Here is a 22845-nt window from a genome sequence, read left to right as displayed (position 1 = left end):
GAAGATAAGTTTATGTTGGATAATAGGCAGCATTACAGTGAGACCAATCCAATACAGATACTTGGATTTTGTAGGTACCATCTTCAAGAATCAAGCTAGGAGTGCCGTTATTTTTATTACAAAAGAGGTGGTTTTAAAATGAAATTTGCTATGGCTGGGAGCTGAGATGTAGGAGTCTTATAAATCAAACTGTTTAACAGAATGGTTTTCTTACATTTTGGAGTTTGTGTGTAGCAATCTGGCACAGTTTGAGATGGAAGATTCAGGAATAACCCATTTGAGCTCAATCTATTCCCAAACCTTAAATACCTAAATGAGATTTTTTTAACAGTCTGGCAAAAAACCCCAACTGTTTATATGTATAAATAAATGATTATTGGTTTATAATTTTAGCACATAAATGTATCAATGACTTGCAATGTAGCTTAAAAATCCATTATTTGCCTTTAGCTCTAAGTCTTTGGGAACAGCTCTTATCTAGTATTTCCACGCAGTTCAAAGACTTAATTTAATTTATAACTGCTAAAGTCTCCCTCTTCTTTCTGTCTTATTCTAGGATGTTTTTGTATTTAGACATGAACTTGCTCTCCTAAGAATATCTGCCTTCATGGGTCTAATAATATTAGGTGGAATAAGTGGACTCTTTTACACTCAGCTAATGGGTATTTTCACTGTAAGTATCTCATTTTAGAATACATATTAGTTTTATTTTCAATAAAATTAATAAAAGCAGAAAATCAGATTGCATTTAAGGGATGAATAGAGAAACTCTTGCACTATGATGCACATATTTGGTATGTGCTCTGTTAAGACTCTTGTCTCCAAGGAAGTCTTAAGAAGCCTTCTAACAAACAAACATCTAATAATTCACCTATCAAGGCAATTTCCTGATTTGTATTAGTAAAATAAAACCATACATTGCCCTGGAATTGTGCAGCGTGCAAGGTACGTATTTTGGGGTTTTTATTTTTGTTTTTATTTTAAACTGTTATGTGCCCTGGTCTCATTATACTTTGTGACAGTGAGGCCCACTGATAAATCATACATTCTGAGAACACAGACTTTTTGTTAAGTATTTTAATAAATATGCTTACATTCATATCTCTTCAGTTGCTAAACTGTGGAATGGAATCATGTACAATTTACAGTCCAAACGCATATTCTGTATTTAAAGGTACAGAAAAAAAATCCTCTGCATAGAAAAATTCTCCAGTTAAATGAATTTGGTAATGTAATAAGTATCTACAAGAAACAAGCTTTTGTTGCTGTAACATCCTCTTTTGTACATTAGAAGTTAATCACTGCCAGTGAATTCTTTAAAGTTATCTTGAGAATCCATAGAAGTCTTTGAAGTACTGCAGTGTTGAACAGAGAGACTACATTAGTTGGATCTGTACATGTCTGAAAGGGTGTATGATCTGGCCTGCAAAACTTTTTTTTAAAGACAATAACGTACAAGATGACAGCATCTTTGTGACTACAACTGATTGAGATCTGCCTGAGATTTCATTTTGGGATTATGAGGGTTTACACAGTATTAACCTTCGTAGGTGCATAATGGAAAACTTCCTAACTGTACTATGTAATTTCTTTGTATGGAATAAAGGACAAAAATTACTGTATAGTTTTTCCTTCTGTTAGATAAAACAATAATATTGCTTATTGTTTTTATTGTATTACCTTTGCATAAGTTCACTGCCTTCTGTTCTTTGTTTGACTGTAGCTATGCTGTGTATTATTTTTGCCATCCTCCAGCTGCTCTACCAGACTGCTTTCTGCACTTTTTGTCAATACCCAGGACTACAGATTTTACCTTAGTGCCTCTTTACTGTGTGCCTGATTTCTGTTCCAGGGTCTTGCTGACAGGTTCTCACTTCCCTGTTTAAATGCTGGCACACGACCTTTGTGTCTGCGTCTTCTAGAGTTGGGATTTTTTTCTAATCCGATACTATGCCTTGCTAGGTATCTAGCTGAAGTGGTGCAGACATCTGAATTCTGCTCACCCTCACTCCCAGTAGTGGGAGAGACAGAAACTCAGGGAGCCTTAGAGTTCAGATGCTGAAATATGGATGTCTTTTTAGTCTCTGTTAAATAGACATACGAGAAGGAACAAAAAGCCATGTGGTCGGTACTACACTAAACCACAGAAATGATACCATAGAAAACAAGGAACAAACCCTAAGTCTACTATTCTGTTCTGTGTGCTGCCGGAAGCTGGACTAAATTTTGGCAGTGGCCATCAGCATCCATTCAGATACTACTAGTATACATGAAATAAAAACTCTCAGACTGAACCTGATTCTGTCAGATATGCCTGAAACTTGGGACATTTCTGTTCTGACACAGGATATCAACTGTGCTGCCTCTGCAACAGGCATGAATTCCTAGTATGTTCTTTCACTGTTCTGAGCCTTAACGCTGTCAGGCTGCTACCGCCACTGCAAACTCTTATAAAGTGCTGTAAAGCCCCTTTATTCTTATGTCAGTTGTATGATATACTGTGAAGTACATCCCATTGCACTTACTGAGCTGGCTGCTACCCTGGAGCAGATGTGGGCTAATAGCATATTCAAGTCCAACCTCCTTTTGTGTGCTCCAATCATAATTCTGTGGATTGCTGAGCTGCAGTATGCCTGGATGTTCTCTTCTTCCTCTTTGACAAACTTTGTGAAACAAACACACCAGAGTAATTGCGGATATGGATGGACTATGAGAGGCAGATGCTGGGAAGTACAGATCTTCTGCATTAGGGCCTCTCACTGCACCCTCCCTGTAGCAGAGGGGCTACTGTGCTTGCCTCATATGAACAAATTTTTAGGTTTGGGATTGTTGGGTTGGGATTGCTGGAGAAGTAGAAATCCATTATGGGATCTCCAAACTCTAATTCATTCACACCATGTGGATGCTGTTGCACCGACTCGTTGAAGAACGTAGGTCATTCTAGTCCATCCCCTGCTCAAAGCATTTCCATACCAGCAGCACAATCATCATCTTCCTTTTCATTCCTTTCTTCACGAGTATAGAATTGGCAAGAATAAACAATACAGTCATTTTGAGGAAATCTGCTTGGGAACAACTACTCGGACTTCAAATGAACAAAGACAAATCTGTTTGGTGAGGTTGTGCTTAGTCTGCAAGTTGTGTCAGAAAATCTTTCTGTACAAATGGTTTTTGATTGTGAGCATTGCAGTGTGGAGATTGCTTCCTCCATAAGCACTTACTAGCAGCTTTGGCTAGCCAATGCAAAAGGCAGAGTAGAGGGCAGCAGGTGAGTGAGCAGTGTCTCTGCAGGCTCCCTGAAGACACACCTATGATGCCTAGAATAGGGAAACAAAGAAACTGGGTATACCCACTCGCAGCGCTGAGTGCAGTGTGGAAGACATTTACGTCCTTTAGAAGCAATAAACCATGATCACTAAGAGACAGCGAAGTTCCTGCTGTGTACTGTGCTGGAGTAACTGTTTAGCATCTGGCCTTCCTGTATAAACTAACCAAATTGTGCCTGAAACGAGCTCTATTTAAAATAATGAATTAATGATGAAATTAAGCTTAACTTAGTATAAGGTACAGATCAAAATCTATTTAACAGCAGAACACAATCATTGAAGTGTAAGTGCAGACTTGAGGTTAATTTAAAAGAAACTCAAACACTTGAAGGCATAGATATGCACAGTTAAAGCATTCATGTTATATTAATTGCTCCATGGCTATTCTTGAGAGCATTAACTTCAGTGATTGCTGAAGCTGCCCAAAGATGTGTGCAAGAGGAGTGGACAAGAGCATGGGCCTTCTGAAAAAGGTGAAGCAGAGCAGCTCTTACTTATGCTTGTACAGGAAGACAGATAATAAACAATTTTGTGGTTCATGTTCTATGCCTGTATTTGCAGTTTAACATCAAGCCAAGATTAGTTCCACAGCTCCTGGATAAAAGTTATTTTTAAATAATACAGACAATCAGCATTGCAGCTCTGTGATCTAAACTTTGACTGATACGTACTGTTGCTAAGTGAGTCCAGCAAGTTCAGGTTTGTTGGAGTTTAACATTATTATTTACCTATATTTTGAATACTGCCAAAACTGTATTTTTTGAAAGAAAAATAAACTCAAGATTTATCAAACTTTGACCGTTTTGTAGCAAAACTTCCTGATTCTCAATAAGGTAAACTTGCCTGAGCATCATTATATAATTTTCCAGAGACCAAGCCAATAGTTTATGTTTTGTTTAAGTAATATAAAGCTCAGGCTAACTTTTGCCAGGAATATTGGACGTGCATATTAAAAAAATCCCCAGTTCTCAGTCTTTCAGTATCTTCTACATACACAGAATGTGCTCTGCTTACTGTCAGTCTCCCAGAAGCAACTTGGGATAATGAAACCGCAGAGTTGTTTGTCCTCCTTTAGCGTCATTAGTAATAAGGAACTAGGACCTGAAATGGCATCTTTGTGCTTCATTGTTTGTGGTTGATTTGCACAGTCTGATGGCTCTGCTTAAATGTAAGTGACCTGAATGTAGCATGCATTATGAAGCATGTACCCTAGGTCAGAGCACTCGTGCTGATTCTTCGTATTTACAGAAGTTTATCCTTTTGCCACTGCAGCAAGATAGATAAAGTTGAATGTATGGAATTAATTTGCATTAAGTGACCTTTCTATACAGCATTTTTATACGCAGAGTTGCTTTTTACTAGAATTCAGCTAAATGATTGCTTGACAAGCCGTAAGAACGAGCAGAAGTTTTTCATAGGATTTTAAGGGGAAATATTGGCCTTTTCTCCTCTTTGATAAATTTTTTCAGAAGTCAAAAAATGATGTCTGACTGAGCATGTAATGGAAAGGATATATCTGATATACTCCAGCATGTTTTTCTGGAACAGGGCAGTAGATGAAACAGGAAAGCAAAGAAGCACATTATGAAATGCAGGTGAAATATTCTGCTGGGTGTGCTGGCACTTCCAAAATTTGGTGGTGTTGTGCAGTTGACTGATCTTCTGTGTCTGTCATTGCATAACTCTTATTGGTTATAACAGTTCTTTAAGAAACTGTAAAAGTTCTTTAAGAAAAAAATGCATGTAGTCTGCTGTTACCCTGCTTCATGTGTGTTCAGCAGATACTAAGATGCTTGGAAAAAATGTGCTCTCTGGTAAAAATGAAAACTTTGTAACTTGTGTACTCAAATTTGGCTCTTACACAGAGAATGTCCTTAAGGCTGTACTACTTGAGAAGTTGATTAATAGACCAAGTTACCTAACATGCAGTAATGTCTGTGAGTAGGTTTACCACCTCTCTTACTGTGGTATCAGTTAGGGTATCATTAGCACAAGGCTATTCATATCTCATCTGGAGGTCCAGGAAGCCAAAGAGCAAGGGAGGTGACTTCCTACAATGAGAGGAGAACAGCTGGTTGGCACAAACTGTCCTTAGAGGAACTTTTGACATGAATTGTTCTGATGAAGAGGGGAGCAGCTGAGGTGGCCTCTGTATACGGGATTAGTGCTTTCTCCCTAGAAACTAGCATATGTGAAACACACTTCTAGCAGAAGGGGCACATGGCTCTTTTCATCCTCCTTCTCCAGTTCCTTTCCCCAAGCTCTGTTTGCCTTTACTCTCATCACCGTCCTGAATTTTAACACTTCTTCTAGCATGTGGCTGAGATCGCTCTTGGGGAACTTTTGTTTGGATACTTTAGAAATAGAGGTATTTAAGTTCTCTCTAATAAGTTTTCTCTAATTCAGAAGTCTCTGAAAGAGGGAGAAGTTTAAGATCCTAATTTAGGAACTCTAGGATCCTAAGAAGATGTTAGTCTTAAAATCTCAGCGTAACAGTCTTCTTACTTATAATTTTCATGTTTCTAGAGAACTGGGTAGAAGTCAGTTTCACCCATGAAGAAAGCACTGTCTGATGTAGTTTCCAAAATGATCACGAATTTATATTGAAGGCCTGCTTATCTTCCATGCTTGGTGTCTGCTTTTCCAGTCCTATATTCCCTGTCATTGCTGGTAGTGCAAATTTGAATTTTATATTCCTTAACTGGAAATTAGGCTGTATTCTTACATTCCCATGCAGCATGATGTTTTTTTAATGACTTTGTTTGAGAAGTAAAAGCAAGCTTAGCATAAAACAGTAAGTAAAAAAAAAAACAACAAAAAAATATTTTTGTCAGCTGCATCCTAGAAAAACTAAATGTTCTCCTACTGAGAAGAACATCTTTTTTTTTTTTTTTTTTAAATTATTGGTACCCCTTACTTCAAACTACTTCTAGCTGCTTCTATTCCTGCAAACAATTATTCCTCTTTTGCCTCAACTACTACAGGATTAGAAGGTAGCTCTAGTATAAATACTTTCAAAGTCCATGAGGACAGAGAGGTGTTTTTTTATTTGGTCGTTTGTCATAAATAGTAAAAATACTATTTATAGATAAATTAGCATTTTGCTTGAGATAGTTCCGTTTCAGAAAGTTTTTAAGTTTTCCACAAAAAACATCCAAAACATACACTGTCTTGTGCTACTACTGCCTATACCTACTAATGACATTGTATTGCAAGGGCAAATGCAAAGTTTATCTAGAAAATAATATTTTGCACATAATCTAGAAAAAAATCTTAAGAAGCACATATCTGTGTTACTCAATTTTATTTCCAATTACTTTTACTCTGTAGTTATCCTCATGCCAATTAACAAAATTTAATTGGAAGCTAAATCAAATGGTATCCAGAAACTTGCTTGCTTTCTCAAGACATATTTTCTTGATGTGTTTTTTAAGAAGTCCTCTCTCATTTGATATTTTTATATGTAACAGACGCTTGTTTTCCTAAAAAATGCGTAAGTAGCCTATTTATTCATTTATTCATAGGAAAAGGCATAAATTCACATAGGAAAAAAAAGTCTGTTTTATCAACTGCACATTGCTTCTGATTTATGATTATAGGAGGTAAAGAGCTGCAATTCAGGCTTTTAAAAAGGTGGAACTGTCAGGATGCTTGTGTGTATCTTAGTACAAGACTAGCCCTGGCATTTGCATTTCTCTCGCTCATGTTCCCTTCTTTATGTCTTTCACGTCACTTCAACAATTAAATGATATTAAAAACCAGTTTTTCTATTTATACAGTAAGATTCTGACATCGGTTATGTTTGATCTACAAGGCATTACTGTCGAACAAGTAATAAATAATATGGCATGCTTTTTTAAACAATGGCTTGTCTGATTATTTTGATATTTGTTCTTATCTACTGAGGTTTTAAATTATACCAGGCACTACTAAGAAGTATTCAATTTGCTGACCTTTTTTAAGGCTGGTACCTTTTGTGTATGTGAGGTTTTCTTCCTCTCAAGAGCTGTGTTGTTCTTTATTTTGTTGACTGCCACCTGTCTGAAGCAATCAGCCACTTCTTTCTCTTCCTCTGTACAAAAGGAAAATCCCATCTTCCCATGGATGGTGGAAGGTAACAGGATAATCAGTTCAGCAGTGATCCTCTGATGTCATTGTGGGAGCCCTGTAAAAGCGGATTATCTGTGACCCAGATAAAATAATTAGAAATTACTTGGACACTTACAAATAACTGATCTACTAATCTCATTTCCAAAGTTAAAAAAGGCCTGTCTCTCAACGTAACACTACCAGATGTTTCAGTTAAACAGCATCCTTTGCAGAGACTAATCTGAACCCTAATTTTAAAGGATTACCTTTGATTGTTTTTTATTTGAAACACTAAACAGTTTGTGTTTTCATTTTTCCATATGCTCAAACAAAGTATTTATATAGAATTAAAGACATTTTCTCCATTTTTCCACTGTAGTCCATCAAATATTATTTTATGTCATTTTTGTGTGTTAGTATTGCAGAGAAATACTTTTCATTAAAATTATTTAGTAATTAACTTGTTTCTCTGGGGCAGAACTATATAATGGATGGGCTTTTATAAATTTAATAGATACCATGTGGTCTCTGTGCAAGGTAGTGGATGTGTTATCATAAACTAAGTGGACAGTGACTTTATTAATTTAATTAATGCTACCGGGGTTTCCTGTTAATTAACTGTTTGAATGGTTTACAGTGATATGCCAATATCCTGGTGCATCAGTTCTGTGTGGATGTGGTAGAGACAAATTTCCCTTTATTTGCTTTGGGGAGGATGGAAGAGAAAATAGTTTAACAGCTGGTGTTCACCAGTCTGTCTGGTGCACAATATGATGCCTACCACATAATTTTTTTCTCCTTACAAGCATTTTAGAATGTTCATATTTGTTAAGTGCTATGTTTTATTATTGTTGCAGTGCTTCTCCTTTTCACCTTCAAGTAGCAAATGTATTTCACTAGCTGTTTTTTGTTGTTCTTAAACAGATCCATCTCCACATGAACGTCTTGAACTTACTAATTCATGTATTTTAACTATTTTGCTTAGTGTGACTGATCCTTACAGTGAGCATGTAGTAAGGAACATTATTATTTTTTCTCAGGGCTTTGTTTCTTCTCAAAAGGACAAAACCTTCCTTTTAAGGAAATCAGAAAAAGTTGGAAATTGTACAAATTAATTTTATGATATATTTATCCCAAAGGAATATTTTCAAGCAGTTAATTTTCTTTAGGAGTATAATTTCATTTAATGGTATAATGCAAAAATGAAATGCAAACAATAAAAATGCCAATGAAAAATATAAAATTCTGGAATCAGTAAGTCAGACAAAATTTTACAAAAGTTGAAATGCAAAATAATGAAAATGTAACTGCAGTTATTCTGTTAACAAAACTAAAGGCTTTTTAATTCTTTGCATATTTCATAGTGTTGATCCATTGCTGTTGTAATATAGAGTGCACAAGTGATCTAGTTGTGCTAAAATGCTTTTTGTCTTTAAAAATAAGTATCTTATAATTAAAAATATTTGTAATCATATCTTTAATCAGATAATCTATTAAATACTGTTTTGATTAGTGAAATGCTAAGGGCTTTTCCTGTTTTTTCAAACATGGCAGAAATGTAATCAGGGAACTATTAATCCTCATAATTAAGTTTAGCACAGAAGAAATGAGGATTGGAAGGGGAAACTAGGATTCTCAGGCAAACGTATTCTTTACCTGGCTATAATAAAGTGTAAGATATAAAGTAATTGTAGAGGGAGAGCAAAGTTATGTAAAATGTAAACCCGAATAGTAATTTGAAGTTAGAGATGTAACAGAAAATAAGTTCATATTAACATTGTCTGTCTGTATCTTCCCCATTATTCTTATCCCTTCCCCTGTTCCTGTCTCTACCTTTAATCCACCTATAGATCTCCTATTAGAAGACTGCATAAAGTCCTATAAATTAAATTGTCAGGAATTAGTGATGTCCTGGTCTTTGAATGGGATTTTGTTAACTGTGTAAAGTCTTTTGTATCTTTACCTTATTTTTCTCAAATAGACTAGCACTTGGTTTAACATTTTTAATGAATGTATCCTGACAGTCTGAAACACCAGTTTACCATCAAAATAAAATTTTAGTTTCTTTCAAAAAAACTCTTTCATGAGCTATTTAAAATATAACAATAAATTCAAGTGTAAGACACACTAAGTGGCAAAAGATCTCATGTTTTATTTAGATCACTACATGATTTTAGGTAAAGTGGTAATAGTTTTGTTGAAATTAATTATTTACAATATTATTAAGGAAAAGGGTAAGTTGGAAAATTTAGTCAAAGAGATTTTATACTGTGCAGAGAGTAAAAAATATCACGCCAAAAATATCCCTTGTTCATCACTCAAGGAATAAGTCCTTTTACAACTCGGTTATTTTTCTAAATAGTAAAGGAAGTAGCCTTAACCAGTTGAAAACAAGTAACTATAATAATGATGTTTGAGTGTTCTAGGGGCTGAGTACATTTTGTTTAAATGTGGCTTGTCAAATTTAGACATCAGACCATTAAAATGGCTTCTGTGTGAGGAAGGCCAACAGCTAGCCTTCCTGAGCATTTTTTTCTTAATACTTTTGTCTTAAGGAGGTATTGGTAAGTATCAAGAAAAATAATACATTTCATCATGTGTCTTGCTGTCATGCAGCTATCTACGCCATGGATTTTGTCTGAATAAGAGAGATCTGTTTGTATCATCTTCTTTGTATATGTGTTCCTAATTTGTTATCAGATGCTTTCTTTTCATTGAATCATTTTCTAATATCTGACAAATACACTGGAAATCTATTTAACTAAATTCATCAGAGCATAGAGGAGTGTAGGACTATTCCCTGGATATAACAAGGTGTAGCTTCATTTTTCACTTTGCACGCAATTCTCTGATTTAGGGATTTAAAGTAGAAACTGAACTAGTAATTTTCAGGCTGAACCTAATTGTAATTGGTAAAATTAATCATATTATCTTAAGTGAGAAGTCTAGATTAAGAAATCCATGCTAAAAAGTGGCCAAATGTAAACCCAAAATGTGAGTAATGCCAAAAAGGAAAATTTCTGAAATATGAAGTATTCTTTCTATGAGACGTTCAGTATTTTATATTCTTCAGTTGCCCACCTGTCATTTACATACACACAATTAAAGGATGTTAGGTAGAAGAAATGAAAAAGAGGATATGTTGTCTGGCACTTTCGGATAACAGCAATAACAGCAACAGCAAAATCCAGGAAGGCTTGCAGGTTTTGTTTGTTTTTTCTCTTTCTGCTTTATCACACTTTCCTGCTGATTCTTACATACTTAGCATTTGAAAATACTCTGTGAAGAAAGCATGGCATAATGCTTACATTCTTCTATTGCAAGTATTAAATAGAGCTGTATTGATTACATGTCACTTCAAGCAAACACAGAAGAAAAATTGAACCAGAGATTGTGGCTGCGTGCTTTGGAGTTAGTCCTGTGAGTTACAAATTACAGCTTCTCCTTTGGAAAACATGAATCAGTAAGAGGAAAATATTCTTTCCATGTGCTTCTTCCATGATGAACTAGTTCATGATGAATTCCATCCTATAGCACAGTTTGTTAAACAGTGCATGTGATCTTTTTAAAAAAACTGTTTTTTCAAGCAGTTGGTTATACTAATTAAAAATATAGATGTGAAAGGTATATTCCTCTTAGTAGCTAACGCAGGCGAAGTAATTTGCAAATGAATCATAAGTTGGTCTGCAGAATTCAGTCAGTGCTCTTAACGTGTCTCTCCATTCCTCTTGTAAGAGTCTTGGCTGTGGCAGTAGCTTACTTCACTTAGAGTAGACAAGCTGCTCTTGCAGAGTTCTCAAAGCAAAAAAACATTCCTCATCCCCTCAGCAGAATCTGAAGCCTGTGCCCTTTTCCTCTTATTTTAAAGTGATATGTTGTTAATGACTGCTGCTTTTGTTTCCTCTAATTTCTTTTGCCTTTCTCACTAAGGTATGATTTTTTTTCCTAGTTGCTTTAAGATGCTTATCAGTGGGCATGTATCTCTGAATAACCAGGTGCAGGAACAATAGTTCTTTCCAATCTGGATAATGACTTTGGGGGTCCAGATGACCCATCATATGAAATTAATCAGTTGTGGGTTAGTAAATTTTGTCGTGTATGCAATTGTAAATTTTATGGGATTTTTGGAGCTAGAGATTACTAGGACTCAATAGATACGCCGTGTTTGCTCATACCAAGTTATTTTCAACTTTTGGATGAGTGCCAATTCTCCAAAAGATTTTAACATCAGCATTAGCTGGAGGGGTGGGGGGTGAAATCTTAGCAGAGTTTTATTTGTATTAATAGTAATCCAAGCTGATAGTAGATGCAGACAGCCAAAGCCTCTTAGGCTGAACATAGTAATACTGATGTTTTAGCAAAACCTTGGTATACATCAAATGCATAATAGAGACAGATGATATTGTGGTGGAAAGCCATTTGTGAGATGTGTTAATGAACAGAACACCTTGTCATTCAGAAGAATAGTGGTTATTCTGATCCTCCTGTCTCCAAAAGAAGAAAAATTCATCTCTCTGAGAAGAAAGCCTTAAATAATAGGCCAAAACTCAACTGTGGCCCTCTCCGCTTCCTTCCTCTCCTGTCTCCAGAGGGGCTACCAAGTTTCCTGGGGTGCTGTGAAGTTTCACTTTCATGTGAAAAGGTAAATTGGTTCACTCTCAAATGAAAGTACATTTCAAATGAGCCCAGCTGTTTGGCAGCAGTTTTGGGGGAGGGAAGCTGTGAGGGGAATTTGGTTTCTTAAGTTCAGTCACCAGCACTTGTTAAGCAGCTAAACTTCAGAGAGAGGTGTTTCCTGCCATTCCCTCCAGCCCTAGTTCACAGCTTTTAAAATGTGGCTATAAAGGTTTTTTTTAATTCTGAAAAAGTGTCCCAGAAGCAAAGGATTCACTGCTCAGTCCCAATTTCTTTACTGTAAAGCAAAAGTATTCTAAAGTAGATGTTGGCATTTTAATGGAAGAAGAAGGAAGGAAGGGAGGATTTCCTTTAACTGCCTATCCAACTAAAATCCTTAGTATGTTTTAAAGGTGTGGAAGTTTGACAGTCTTTCCTTACAGTAATTTTCTGCAGTTCCTGTTTTGGTGCTTTCACCTTAGTTCATTAATTTCATGGGGTACATTTTTGAGAGAAGCAGAGCCTGATGAGCATCTTTCAGGTCTTGATAACATGCTATGATAAGAATTAAAAAGAAATACAAACCCCAGTTCCCAACCAGGGAATTCCTCCAAAAATTGCAAATACAGTATTTTAGGGAACAGTACAAATGTATGAATGAATAAACAATGTGGAGAAACGTAGCAAAAAGCCCTATTTAAGGTATTATTTTGTTATGTTACTTCTGCACCCAAAGCTGTTTTAAGGCTTCTTTTGGGAAATGATAGCATAAATCTTTGACAGCTGGAAATCAATTATAGTCTGGGCTAGCATGCTACTGTTGTACAAACAACCATTAGCAATCATTGCTTTCAAACATACCAGTATTATTTTGTACTGTCAGGTAGACAGCTTTGATGTGACCAGAGGATAATTCCTAGAGCTGAGATATTTTTGCAGTTACGGAAGGAGCTACAGCATCTCATGAAAATGCTGTTACAACCTCACTGAAATGTCATGGAAGTAGTATCTGTGTTTATTTAGTCCTTTTTATTCAGAAACCGGTGTGTGATTTTCCGTGGTCAGAAAAGGTGGTGTTTGTTCCAAGAGCTGGAGAAAAGCCAGAACGTCCCTTGGCTGTGCAGGCAGGTCCTGCCCTAACAGGGAGAATGGCTTGTGTCTTGTCATGCTTCCTGCCACCTCTCTCAGGGGAGGGGGAATACGCTAGACAGGCCCATAAGGTGGAGAGGAGAAGCAGTTTATCTATGGGAATCGAAACAACAGACGGTATTTACAGTCCGCTGTCCCTCTCACTCTGGAGCGGTCGTTCAAATCCACCTAATGATGGGGCCAGAACGGTTCATGTAGTCCGCTATGGGCATGCCTTCTCGGCACAAACAGGGCAGAACTTGTGCATCCTGGTGGGCTGGTGTGAGAAGAGGGGACTTCTTTCCTTCGCCATAGCGTGTCTGGAATTCAGCTGGGTAGGTCATGGGCAGAATTAAGACTTTGCCGTTTAGCATGTGGTAGGGGATCCTGTTCCAAAACTCATCAGAGCGGGGAAGCGGATTTAGAAGGAGAAAATTTGGCAAGGGGGGTTGAGGCCCCCCTGTGTCTGGTGAAGGAGGGAAACAGCTTCCTGTACGTTATTCCCCACATATTTCACCCTTCCCCTACGAAGCTTTACGAAAGATGGTGGCAGAATCCCAGCAGTGCCTGCACTGAATTGGATGCACTGATGGCAGGAACAATCAAAGAACACAGTATGGTTTTATTGCTAGGTAGTGTTTCCACATGACAATGAAGTCGCAGCCTAATTACACCACAGCCCCTGTGTCTCTGTATGGCTGGGACAATAGGGACTAGCTCTGCTTTTCATTCAAATGCTAGTGTAATCTGACAGGTGCATTATGTGCATGCCTAAATCAATGAACAGTAAAGGGAAATAGCAAGCTGCCATGAAAACAAGATGGAACCATGAGAAATATTTCAGTTATTGTATTTTGGACCTCATGAGTGATTTTGGGACATAATGACCCATGAATGCACATTGAAAAGACTAATACTGCTGGAGTTAAAACTGAAGTGATACTCACTTACAAAGCAAGCTTTTTTGTGAAATATGTAGTCTAAAAGTGAGAAAAAAGTACTGTTGTTGGTAGTTTTAAAAGTTTTGTTTGGGGATGATCTAAGCTTAAATTGATTTGTAAATTATCAAACTTTGTGACTCATTAAATTAATTGTGTTCAGAAAAGTAAAGTATGAATTTAATTTACTGTTAGCTGCAGGAGTGCCTTCACTCTGCGCATTATTTAGGTTTTGTTACACTTTAAGAGAATAGTTTTTATATTTGGTATTTACCTGTAGAGACTATGGAAACTGATGGTATATTCCTAGTGGTGCTGTTTGCATTATAGTACTCATGAAGATAACTATTTTAAAACTTAATAGCTCCTGCTTTTCAAAATACTACATCTGTTAATAATTGCATTTTACTAAATTTTCCTGTGGTTATCTCAGCAGACTACTCCAAGTCTGGAATGGGTGCTTGTGAAAAGTATAGCAAGAGTGTACCTTACACGCAGTACTTCTAAATAACCCATGAATTAATTGTAATATCTGAATTAACTTTAGCTGTAATAATGCTGTAAGGTTTTGTTGACATTCTGTGGTGTGTGCTATTGTAGTAAAACTACACAGTACAGTTTCACATCATGTTTGTAAAAATAATTTCACAGACTAAGTACATTTGTGCATATAATCTCACAGCTGTTTAAAACTAATATGGCGTATGAGTAATATGTAACCTACTGGACTAATGCCAAAGCAGTGTACACTAAGAATTGATTCCCTGGTTTTTTTTAGTTGCTTTCATAATGACATTTTAACAGTTAGGAATGTAAATAAATACTTTTTTATTGTGTTTTCTTTTCTTCAACAGGATACTACAAGTATAGAAAAAATGTCAAACTGTTGTGAAGACATGTAAGTGTTGTAAAATTTCTACATTTATTTGCTGAAAAGCTAAAGGAGTAGCTACTTCTTTTAACTGTGTGAGAGAGAAAAGGAACTGAAGGCACTGTTAGGATTATTTTGTGTGGTACTGTGCCTTGTACTTCCTATCTCTAGCAGTAGCTCACTAATCTTTTAATATTGGTTTTACACAAAGTAGCCTCACATTATTCCCATTCCTTCCAAAGCCAGTGGAACTATATTTTCTTTCAAAAGTACAGATCAAAAGACACCTTCTGCTGTGCCTTGACATACATTTCATTGATTCTGAGGTTCTCCTCTGCTTCAAAAGTTGCCTTCGGTTGATTGACGACACAGATAGTTTCTGTTCTCCAAAGTTAAAGTCTCAGCTGCGTGCCGTAATGAAAGAAAAGCTGTATTTGTGATGCTGGGACACAATTAATCAGAGTCCAGTAATGGATCCCCAGCCAACCTGTATTGTTCTAGCTGACTGAAGTGCACCATGGGCGTGCTGTCTTTCACTAATAATGCTGTCTTCTGTAGATCGAGGCCGCGAAAGCCATGGCAGCAGACCTTCTCAGAAGTTTTTGGCACTCGCTGGAAGATCCTGTGGTTTATTCCTTTCAGGCAGAGGCAACCACTGCGAGTTCCCTACCACTTTGCCAATCACGTCTGAACAGATGGATGGTGGGCACAGATGGGTCCTCCGTGCTGGAAGTGTGTTACAGGTTTTATGATAATAGGACTATGACAGTCTTCAAGTCAATTAAAATCCACCCACCAATCGTAGGCATCACAATGTGCCCCAGGCTTTATTTTAATAGCGGCCTTGATTCAGTTCTGAGATTAATACAAGTTTTATGTTTAACTTTAGGCATATTTACTTTCAAATTAGCTTTCCAGCGGGCTTTCTTTCTTCTTTGAGGTTAATACCAAAACCAAATGACTGGAATGCAGTCTTACTCTATTTGTTTGATACTGGCTCTTCTGATTTTTTTTTTTTTTGGTAGGAAACACTGAAGTTTACATTGATTGTTAGCTTTGCCACTAAGTGTCTTATTCTGCCTTGAATTTTTTTAGTGTTTTTATCAGTTTTTATCAGAATATTATCTAGATAATATTCATGTCTTTTTTCTGCTACATGTGTTTACAATTCCCTGATACTGACATTTATTTATGATCGGCAGTAGTAATCCTGCAGCACCACACTATAAAAGGTAACATTTAACGCTGAGGCAGACTTCTTCCTAAACGTTTCTCAGAGAGGTTTTTATAAACACATGTAAATGTATGTGTTTATATAGAGAAATCTTACGTCTTACAGTTATCTTTCTGCATAGAGATGACCTTAGTGAAAAATATTTGTGTCTTTATGTCAACAAAAGTGATAAAATGTTCCAGAGTAAAATATGCAGATAGAAAGCATGTTTTCCCTATATCCCAAGGACTTCCTTGCAATAATTCAACACAGAAGTTGTATGGTGCAAATACTAGGATACTTTTTAAAAATACAGATTTAATTAGTTAGCATAATGTACCATAAAGAAGAGTATATTGTCAATAAAGTTATACATTTTATATTTACTTTTGTTTAGTCATGATTAGCTGGAATTGGTCTGTGTTTGTATATGGGATACATATATGAAAAGATTTTAAAATATTTATACATAAATACAGATATTTGCTACTAACATGTATAGTAAAGCGTATTAACTGATTTAATAGGGTACTATGTTGGTGTACGGTAGCTTGTTGAGGGCCCTTTAAGTATGGAAGTAGTTAACCAAAGAAAGCATCCTTAAGATTACATCTGGTAAAATGGCAATGGTTCCCGAAGTACTGGCTCAGCTTTGCTGTATCTGGAAAAATTACATACTTTATTATAGCTCTCTGTATCTATACAAATACCAGCATGAGATGTTTGTGATTTTTGAAAGTTCTGTGAATTTTTAGGAGATAGTCACAGCTGCAGTGTTTTCAGTTATGCTGCTTACTGTGTTTGTGGTCTAGTCTAACAGGAATAGGATCCACCTTAAATGACAGCCACGCAACAGGATAATAAAGGGCACAAAATCTGGTTGTAATATACGTAGGTTGTGTTTGGAGAGAGTAGTAGTTTGTTTGTGAACAGTTTGTTCTAAAAGAAGGGCTAGATTTGTCATGAGTGGTATTCATAACAAATTTTTAGATCAGCTCTTTTAAAATCTTAACACAGTCACTGCCGATGTTGGGTGTCCCTTTATTGAATTAACAGGCTTTGATGATCTATTGAAAGTTCCAAAAGGTGCATCTTAAAAATCACTTGAATTTTAAACTTTTGTGAACTTCTAACATTTGAAGCAACTTTACTTTCCCTCTCCTTGGAAAATTAGATGCAATATTTCCGTCATTTAAATTTCAAGCCTAATGTTCAACCATTTTTTTCACAGCATTTTTAGGCGTGAGTTTAGACTTTCTTTAAGATGGTATTGGCAGCAATATTAAACAAAAGAAAGCTTGAGGAAAGTGGATGGAAAGGCCGGAGCAGTGCTTGAAATTAAAAAGAATGTGCATATACATTATGAAGTAATGGCTGTATTCTCTCTTTTTTTAAGGAATTCCACTATTACAGTCTCTGTGAAACACACAGGGGAATAATAGCAGTTTGGTTTTACGTGCCAATGTTTAAATCTGTTTCATCAGCAAAACACAGTGGTTTTTTTGAAGTTTTTCATGCTAATCAATTATCTTAGCAGATCATATGGTTCTGAAGCTTATTAAGAAAGAGGATCAAGAATTTAACCGTGCTCGATTCATCCACTGTAGGGGCATATCATTATTCTTTCTGTTTTCCAATATCATAGTTTCAGTTACTTTAACCGTGCTTGGAGAACCAAATCTGTCATACAGAATCTGCTGGACGGTAGGAACCTTAGTTCATTGCAGTGAGCTAAGTTCACTTAACTTGGTTCATTTTAGTTCAGTGCACCTCAACAGTGCATTTAATCTTCGTGCACGGTATACAGTGAAGTAACGGGGCCATTATATTGTGCCTGCCTCGTGGGCATACAAATCCGCAAGCAGCCCGAGGGTCGTACTGCGGGCTGCGCTCCGCTGGGCACAAGAGCGTACCGGAGCGGAGGAAGCAGCGCTGGCGGGCCGCGGCCGGGACGGGGGCGGCCGGGGCCGGGACGAGGCCGCCCGGGTGCCTCCGGCAGCGGGCCCCGCCACACGCGCCGTGCCGCCCGCGGGGGGCGCGCGGCCTTGCGGACGGTGGGCGGAGCGCCTCCTCCCGCGCTCCCCAGGCGCCCCCTGCCGGCCGCCTGGCGCACCGAGGGCGGGCTGGCGGCCCGGGGCCGCGGCCGTGAGGCGGCGGGGATGGGCCGGGAGCTGGTGGCCGGCGGCTGGCGGCCGGGGGCTGGCGGCCGGGGCCTGCGGCTGAGCCCGCGGCGGGGCGGGCTGCTCCGGGCTGGGCACCTCTTGGGTGCGCAGGCCCTGCTTCGGCCTGCCGCGGGTGAGAGTGCAGCCTGCCAGCTGTACCCGGACGATCTTCAGAACCATTTGTCTTCCCTGTCAAACACTGTTATGCGTTAAAAAGTACAAATCTGTAAATTCTGAGGCGCTTGCTTAAATGACCACAAGGAGAACCTTGAGGCCGAAGCGTCATTTCAGTGAATGATGTACGTGAAAATCTTGCCCGATTCTCAAATGAAAACTGTAATTTCACATTCACGATTTCTCAGATGTTTTCGTATTGTTGGATTTTTTTGGTAAAGACATTTTTCCTTAGTCTCCCATTCATCTGTAACGTTAGGAATCAATATGTAACATGATTAAGGCAGCTACTTTATTTTTTGCCCCACTTCTGAGTATGTCGAGAAGGGAGAATTTGGAGAGGCTTCTTTTTTAGGAGGCACTGAGCTTTATTCTTTGAATGACAGGCCTCTGAAAGTGTAAAAGCAATCAAAATATTTTTTAATACTTCAGCCAAAGACCCTGTCATGTTATTAGTTTATTAGAGTAATGTTTCTGAAATGGATGCTCAGAAAGAGTTGTTCCAGCAGGAAAAGATCAGGTAGACTTTTATGATCTAATTCGAAATCCTTTAAACCTTGAAATCCTTGAAATCGTTTGAACATTTACGTTGAAATCCCACTTCTTTCCCTCCAGCTCTCCTTCATGATTTTTTATTTTAGTAGAAACTGCATTCTTAAGACCAATTAGTGCTTGTCGTTGTTATTCATTTAAAAAATCTTATAGACGGTATTAATGAATTTCATCCTAATACAACATCAGAACTACACATGCTTTATTGAGCACAGTGGATATTAGCTATGAACTTAACAATATTTGATTTCCTGAGGGGTACAAAGAGAAGTCAAAGCACTAAAGAAAAACAACCTGAAAACATCAGTAAAAATAACCGGTTCTATTTGCAGTATGGGGTAGCTCCTGGTAGGACTGAACAATGCTACCTTACTATTTTCTCATAATATCAGAGATTTGAGATTTCATTTGAAAAATCTGGATGTCTAAAATAAAAGATTGTGCATTAAAAAATGTTTACCAGCCTATCCTCTGATCTGTTGGTTTGAAGGACAGGTTGCATCGAACAGCTGGTAGAGTAGTTGAGATACGCAATCATTTTCAGTCTTGAGGAGCATTCATGAGTAAGAAACTGTCTAAGGACCAAGTGGTAGGATAGGTTTTGAACTAGGCAGCTTCCTCCTTGTTTTGAATCTAAAGTGGGCTAACATGAAGGGAAGATTCATAAAAGCACAGAGAAAATGGAGATGGGGCCAAAAATATTGTTTTGATTTGTTACCAAAGTTTACCACATCAAGTGAGATTGCAAAGAGCAGGAATTACACAGTTAAATACATGTGCCGTCATTGTATGATGTCTTTCAATGTTCATCTTACAGTTGTCCAGTTCTATTCAATAAAAAATACTTTTCAGAAATTATGAAGTCATGCTTTGTTTTGTGCTATAGCAGGCCATTGTATGCCAATGTAAGGAATGTAGGTGGCAAAGACAGGATTTCTGCAGTACTGTGAAAGAGAATCTTGTTCAATTCAACTTTGCATTCAGATGAAACATATGATAATAAGATGAGTTTTCTGGTAACCTGAAATTGTTAGTTAACATAAAACACTTCTGTAATGCGTTATTTACCGTATTTGGCCAGCCTTCCTGCCAGCAGTACATCACCTATAGCAGAGTGTTTCTGTCACATATTTGAGGATGCCGTCACGTAGATGTATTATTTAACTTGGCTGTCTCCACCCTTTGTCTTCACTACGCACTCAATTTTGCTGCAGCTCACAAATAAGAAGCCAATGTAGCTTTGCTGGAACAACCATATCACAAAAACAAAGACTATTGACTGGCTCTTCTCAATATCACAACTGGAAAGATCATTGCATTCCTTAAACGTGTTTTCTTTGTATGGTGGAGTCGTGACCTTTCTGGACAAAAACTGTTACTTATTCTACATATATTCCCATCAATACTACTGTATTAGAACTTCTAAACTATTCCTAAAATAAAAGCTGTGTACTTTCTGAAGAATAAGAGTTGTATAAAACAATGTGGATCTTAATTAGTACCACCTAGTACTTCTCATTCAATCCTGTACTTCTATGTTTTGTTATGTGTGCAAGCAAAATAAATTGGGGGTTTTTAGCATTGCATATAAGAAATACACTTTTATTCGTAGTCTTGTAACCAATTGAAAGTTAACTGTCAGAAGAGAAAGGTACTGTTCTGGTTTTTGCACTTCGAGAAATTACTAGCTTTTGCTTAGCCGCAAAATCTCATATCTGATGGTAATGTCTGTGGACAAAGGTTTGAATCTGATGAAGTGATCCCACTGAGAATTGTAGCTGTCCAGCAGTGCCAATAAAAATAATCTGAGACAGATTATTTTTATGTATCTATGATTTTTATGGCTTGTGCTATGTATATGCATAGCACAAGCCCAGTGTATATGCTTCTCAGGGACAGTCCCTTCTCAGTCAGACCATTTCCCTCTGAAAGGATTTTTCTTTTCTGCCCTCAATACAAATTGCTGTTAGTCACACCTGATAGCCATTTTGTAGCTCTCTGTTAGCTCTTACCTAGGTTGAATGAGTAGAGGGCACGTGGTGTGCTTTTTCAAGTCCTGGTAGGCCTCCGCTTAGTACTGTCTTCCAGCTGCATCAGGTTAGTGCTCAGGTAAGAGGTAGAGGCTCATTTTGTCACCCTTTGAGATGGCCCTTAGATTTTGTGGTGTGCTAACTAGTATGAATACTTGAAGGACCTTTGAAACGAGGCCCCAGATCTCTAGAAGCTTACTTTGCACTTTGTTTTAAGCAGATGACTTGCTTAAGTTTGGCTAACCTAGTTTGCCTGCCAAGTAGTTGATTCTTGGTATTAATGACATGATGAATTTTTGTGTTTGAAAAAAAGAGAGTTAGTTAGATTTAAAAATAACCTCAGTCAGTGACTCGGAGGTTGAAGCTGCAGGTAGTGTCTCCCATAAAATCAGGATAATCATGACTTCTCATTCAGCTCTGGATCTTTTGTCCAAAGTATTTGCTGTTTGACACTCAGTATTTCAGTAATATGTGTACATAGTAGGAAGGGTCAATACAGAGTGCAAGTGAATGTTTTCAAGAAGCATTTCCTCAGCCTAGGAAGAAATTCTGCTTGTGAGCAATCACCATTGTGATTTATGTAAGAGATCAGACCTTTCTTGGCTGTACTTGAGTCTCATTTACCCAGACAAAATCAATTCTGTTGCCATGAATTCTCTACCATACCTACCAAGTTACTACCTTGAATGAGTTGTGTTCATTCCTCTTCTCGCTTTCAACTTCAATGGCTCTTTTCCTGTCTTCTCACTGAGCACACAGCAGCATAGAGTAGTCCTACCTGCAATCATGTTCATATCGTCTTGGCCAGAATAGACACTGTGGTAGAGTAGCCTGGGAAGGTGTGGAGATATGGAGTACTGGCTTGATTTAAAAAAAAATATACTATAATTTTTGATATGCAAATTCTCTGGTTCCTCTTAGGTTTGGGTTGAGAGCAAGCAGTCAATTGCTTAAGAGATTTGAAATCTGTTACGGATTCTGTACACTGAAATATGCAGAAAGAAGTTGTCACACCTCTTTATGGGTTTTGAACAAGAACTGCCTTTTTTTGCTGTAATAAAGCACAGCTGGAGCTTTTTGTAACCTTAAGCATGATTTTGTATATAATTCAAGTTGTTTTTACCTTGTTGTTGCCCAAGTCAGTGTCTCCTGACCTAAGCCAGTACATGCGATGTTCTGGTGCTGCCACAGGTACATTTAGCAGCTGGAGATCCATGGCTCTTGTGTCAAAAAATAACTTTTTAAAATTGGTCCACTTGTGAGACTTGAATTCTTACATACTTGGAATTTTAAGAATAAATCTGATATCCTGTGGATCAGTCTTTATTAACAGACATAACTGTTTTAAAATGTATGTTCTGAGCTGTTCGTCAGATATTCCTGATAATTTATTTTTACTCATTACTTTATAAACACATGGTTAATAAAACACCAAGTGGGATGTCATGACAAATCACATTGTCATTCACATTCAGGATAATTCAGGATTCACATTATCATGTCCAGGATGAAACAACTAATGATATTGATATGGCAATTGAGACATAGATGCTGTCTTTTGCTTTAGGAAATGATAGTCATTAGGAAATGATATAGGTAAAATACAATGCTAGAAATATTTGTCTATACAAATTATTAAAAATCTTTGATTAGGTGAATGTACTTATTTGAAAACACAGAAGCATTACAAAGGATTATTTCAATACTGTTTAAAGTTATTTAAAACATACTAAATGTGACAAATTCCT

At 37.3% G+C, this 22845-nt stretch overlaps 1 protein-coding gene across 5 annotated transcripts in view; it reads left to right on the top strand.

Annotated features, from left to right (window-relative positions):
- ZDHHC21 (zDHHC palmitoyltransferase 21) overlaps positions 1-22630 on the top strand; it is a 44395-nt gene extending 21765 nt beyond the window's left edge. For 2 of the 5 annotated variants that reach the window (XM_072859762.1, XM_072859763.1), the window contains 2 exons: positions 557-673; positions 1853-3011. In XM_072859762.1, coding sequence (XP_072715863.1) covers positions 557-673; positions 1853-2062 — 327 coding nt within the window. In that variant the 3' untranslated portion in view covers positions 2063-3011. Of the gene's footprint in view, positions 1-556; positions 674-1723; positions 3012-14949; positions 14994-15524 lie in introns of those variants that run through there. The other 3 variants (XM_072859764.1, XM_072859766.1, XM_072859765.1) reach the window with 3 other exon arrangements.
- Positions 22631-22845: the final 215 nt, after the last annotated feature.

Source organism: Ciconia boyciana, chromosome 4 (assembly GCF_034638445.1).
Source record: "Ciconia boyciana chromosome 4, ASM3463844v1, whole genome shotgun sequence".
NCBI classification, from domain to species: Eukaryota; Metazoa; Chordata; class Aves; order Ciconiiformes; family Ciconiidae; genus Ciconia; species Ciconia boyciana.
Note: the sequence above shows the minus strand (reverse complement) of the source record. Positions and strands in the feature narration are given on the sequence as shown.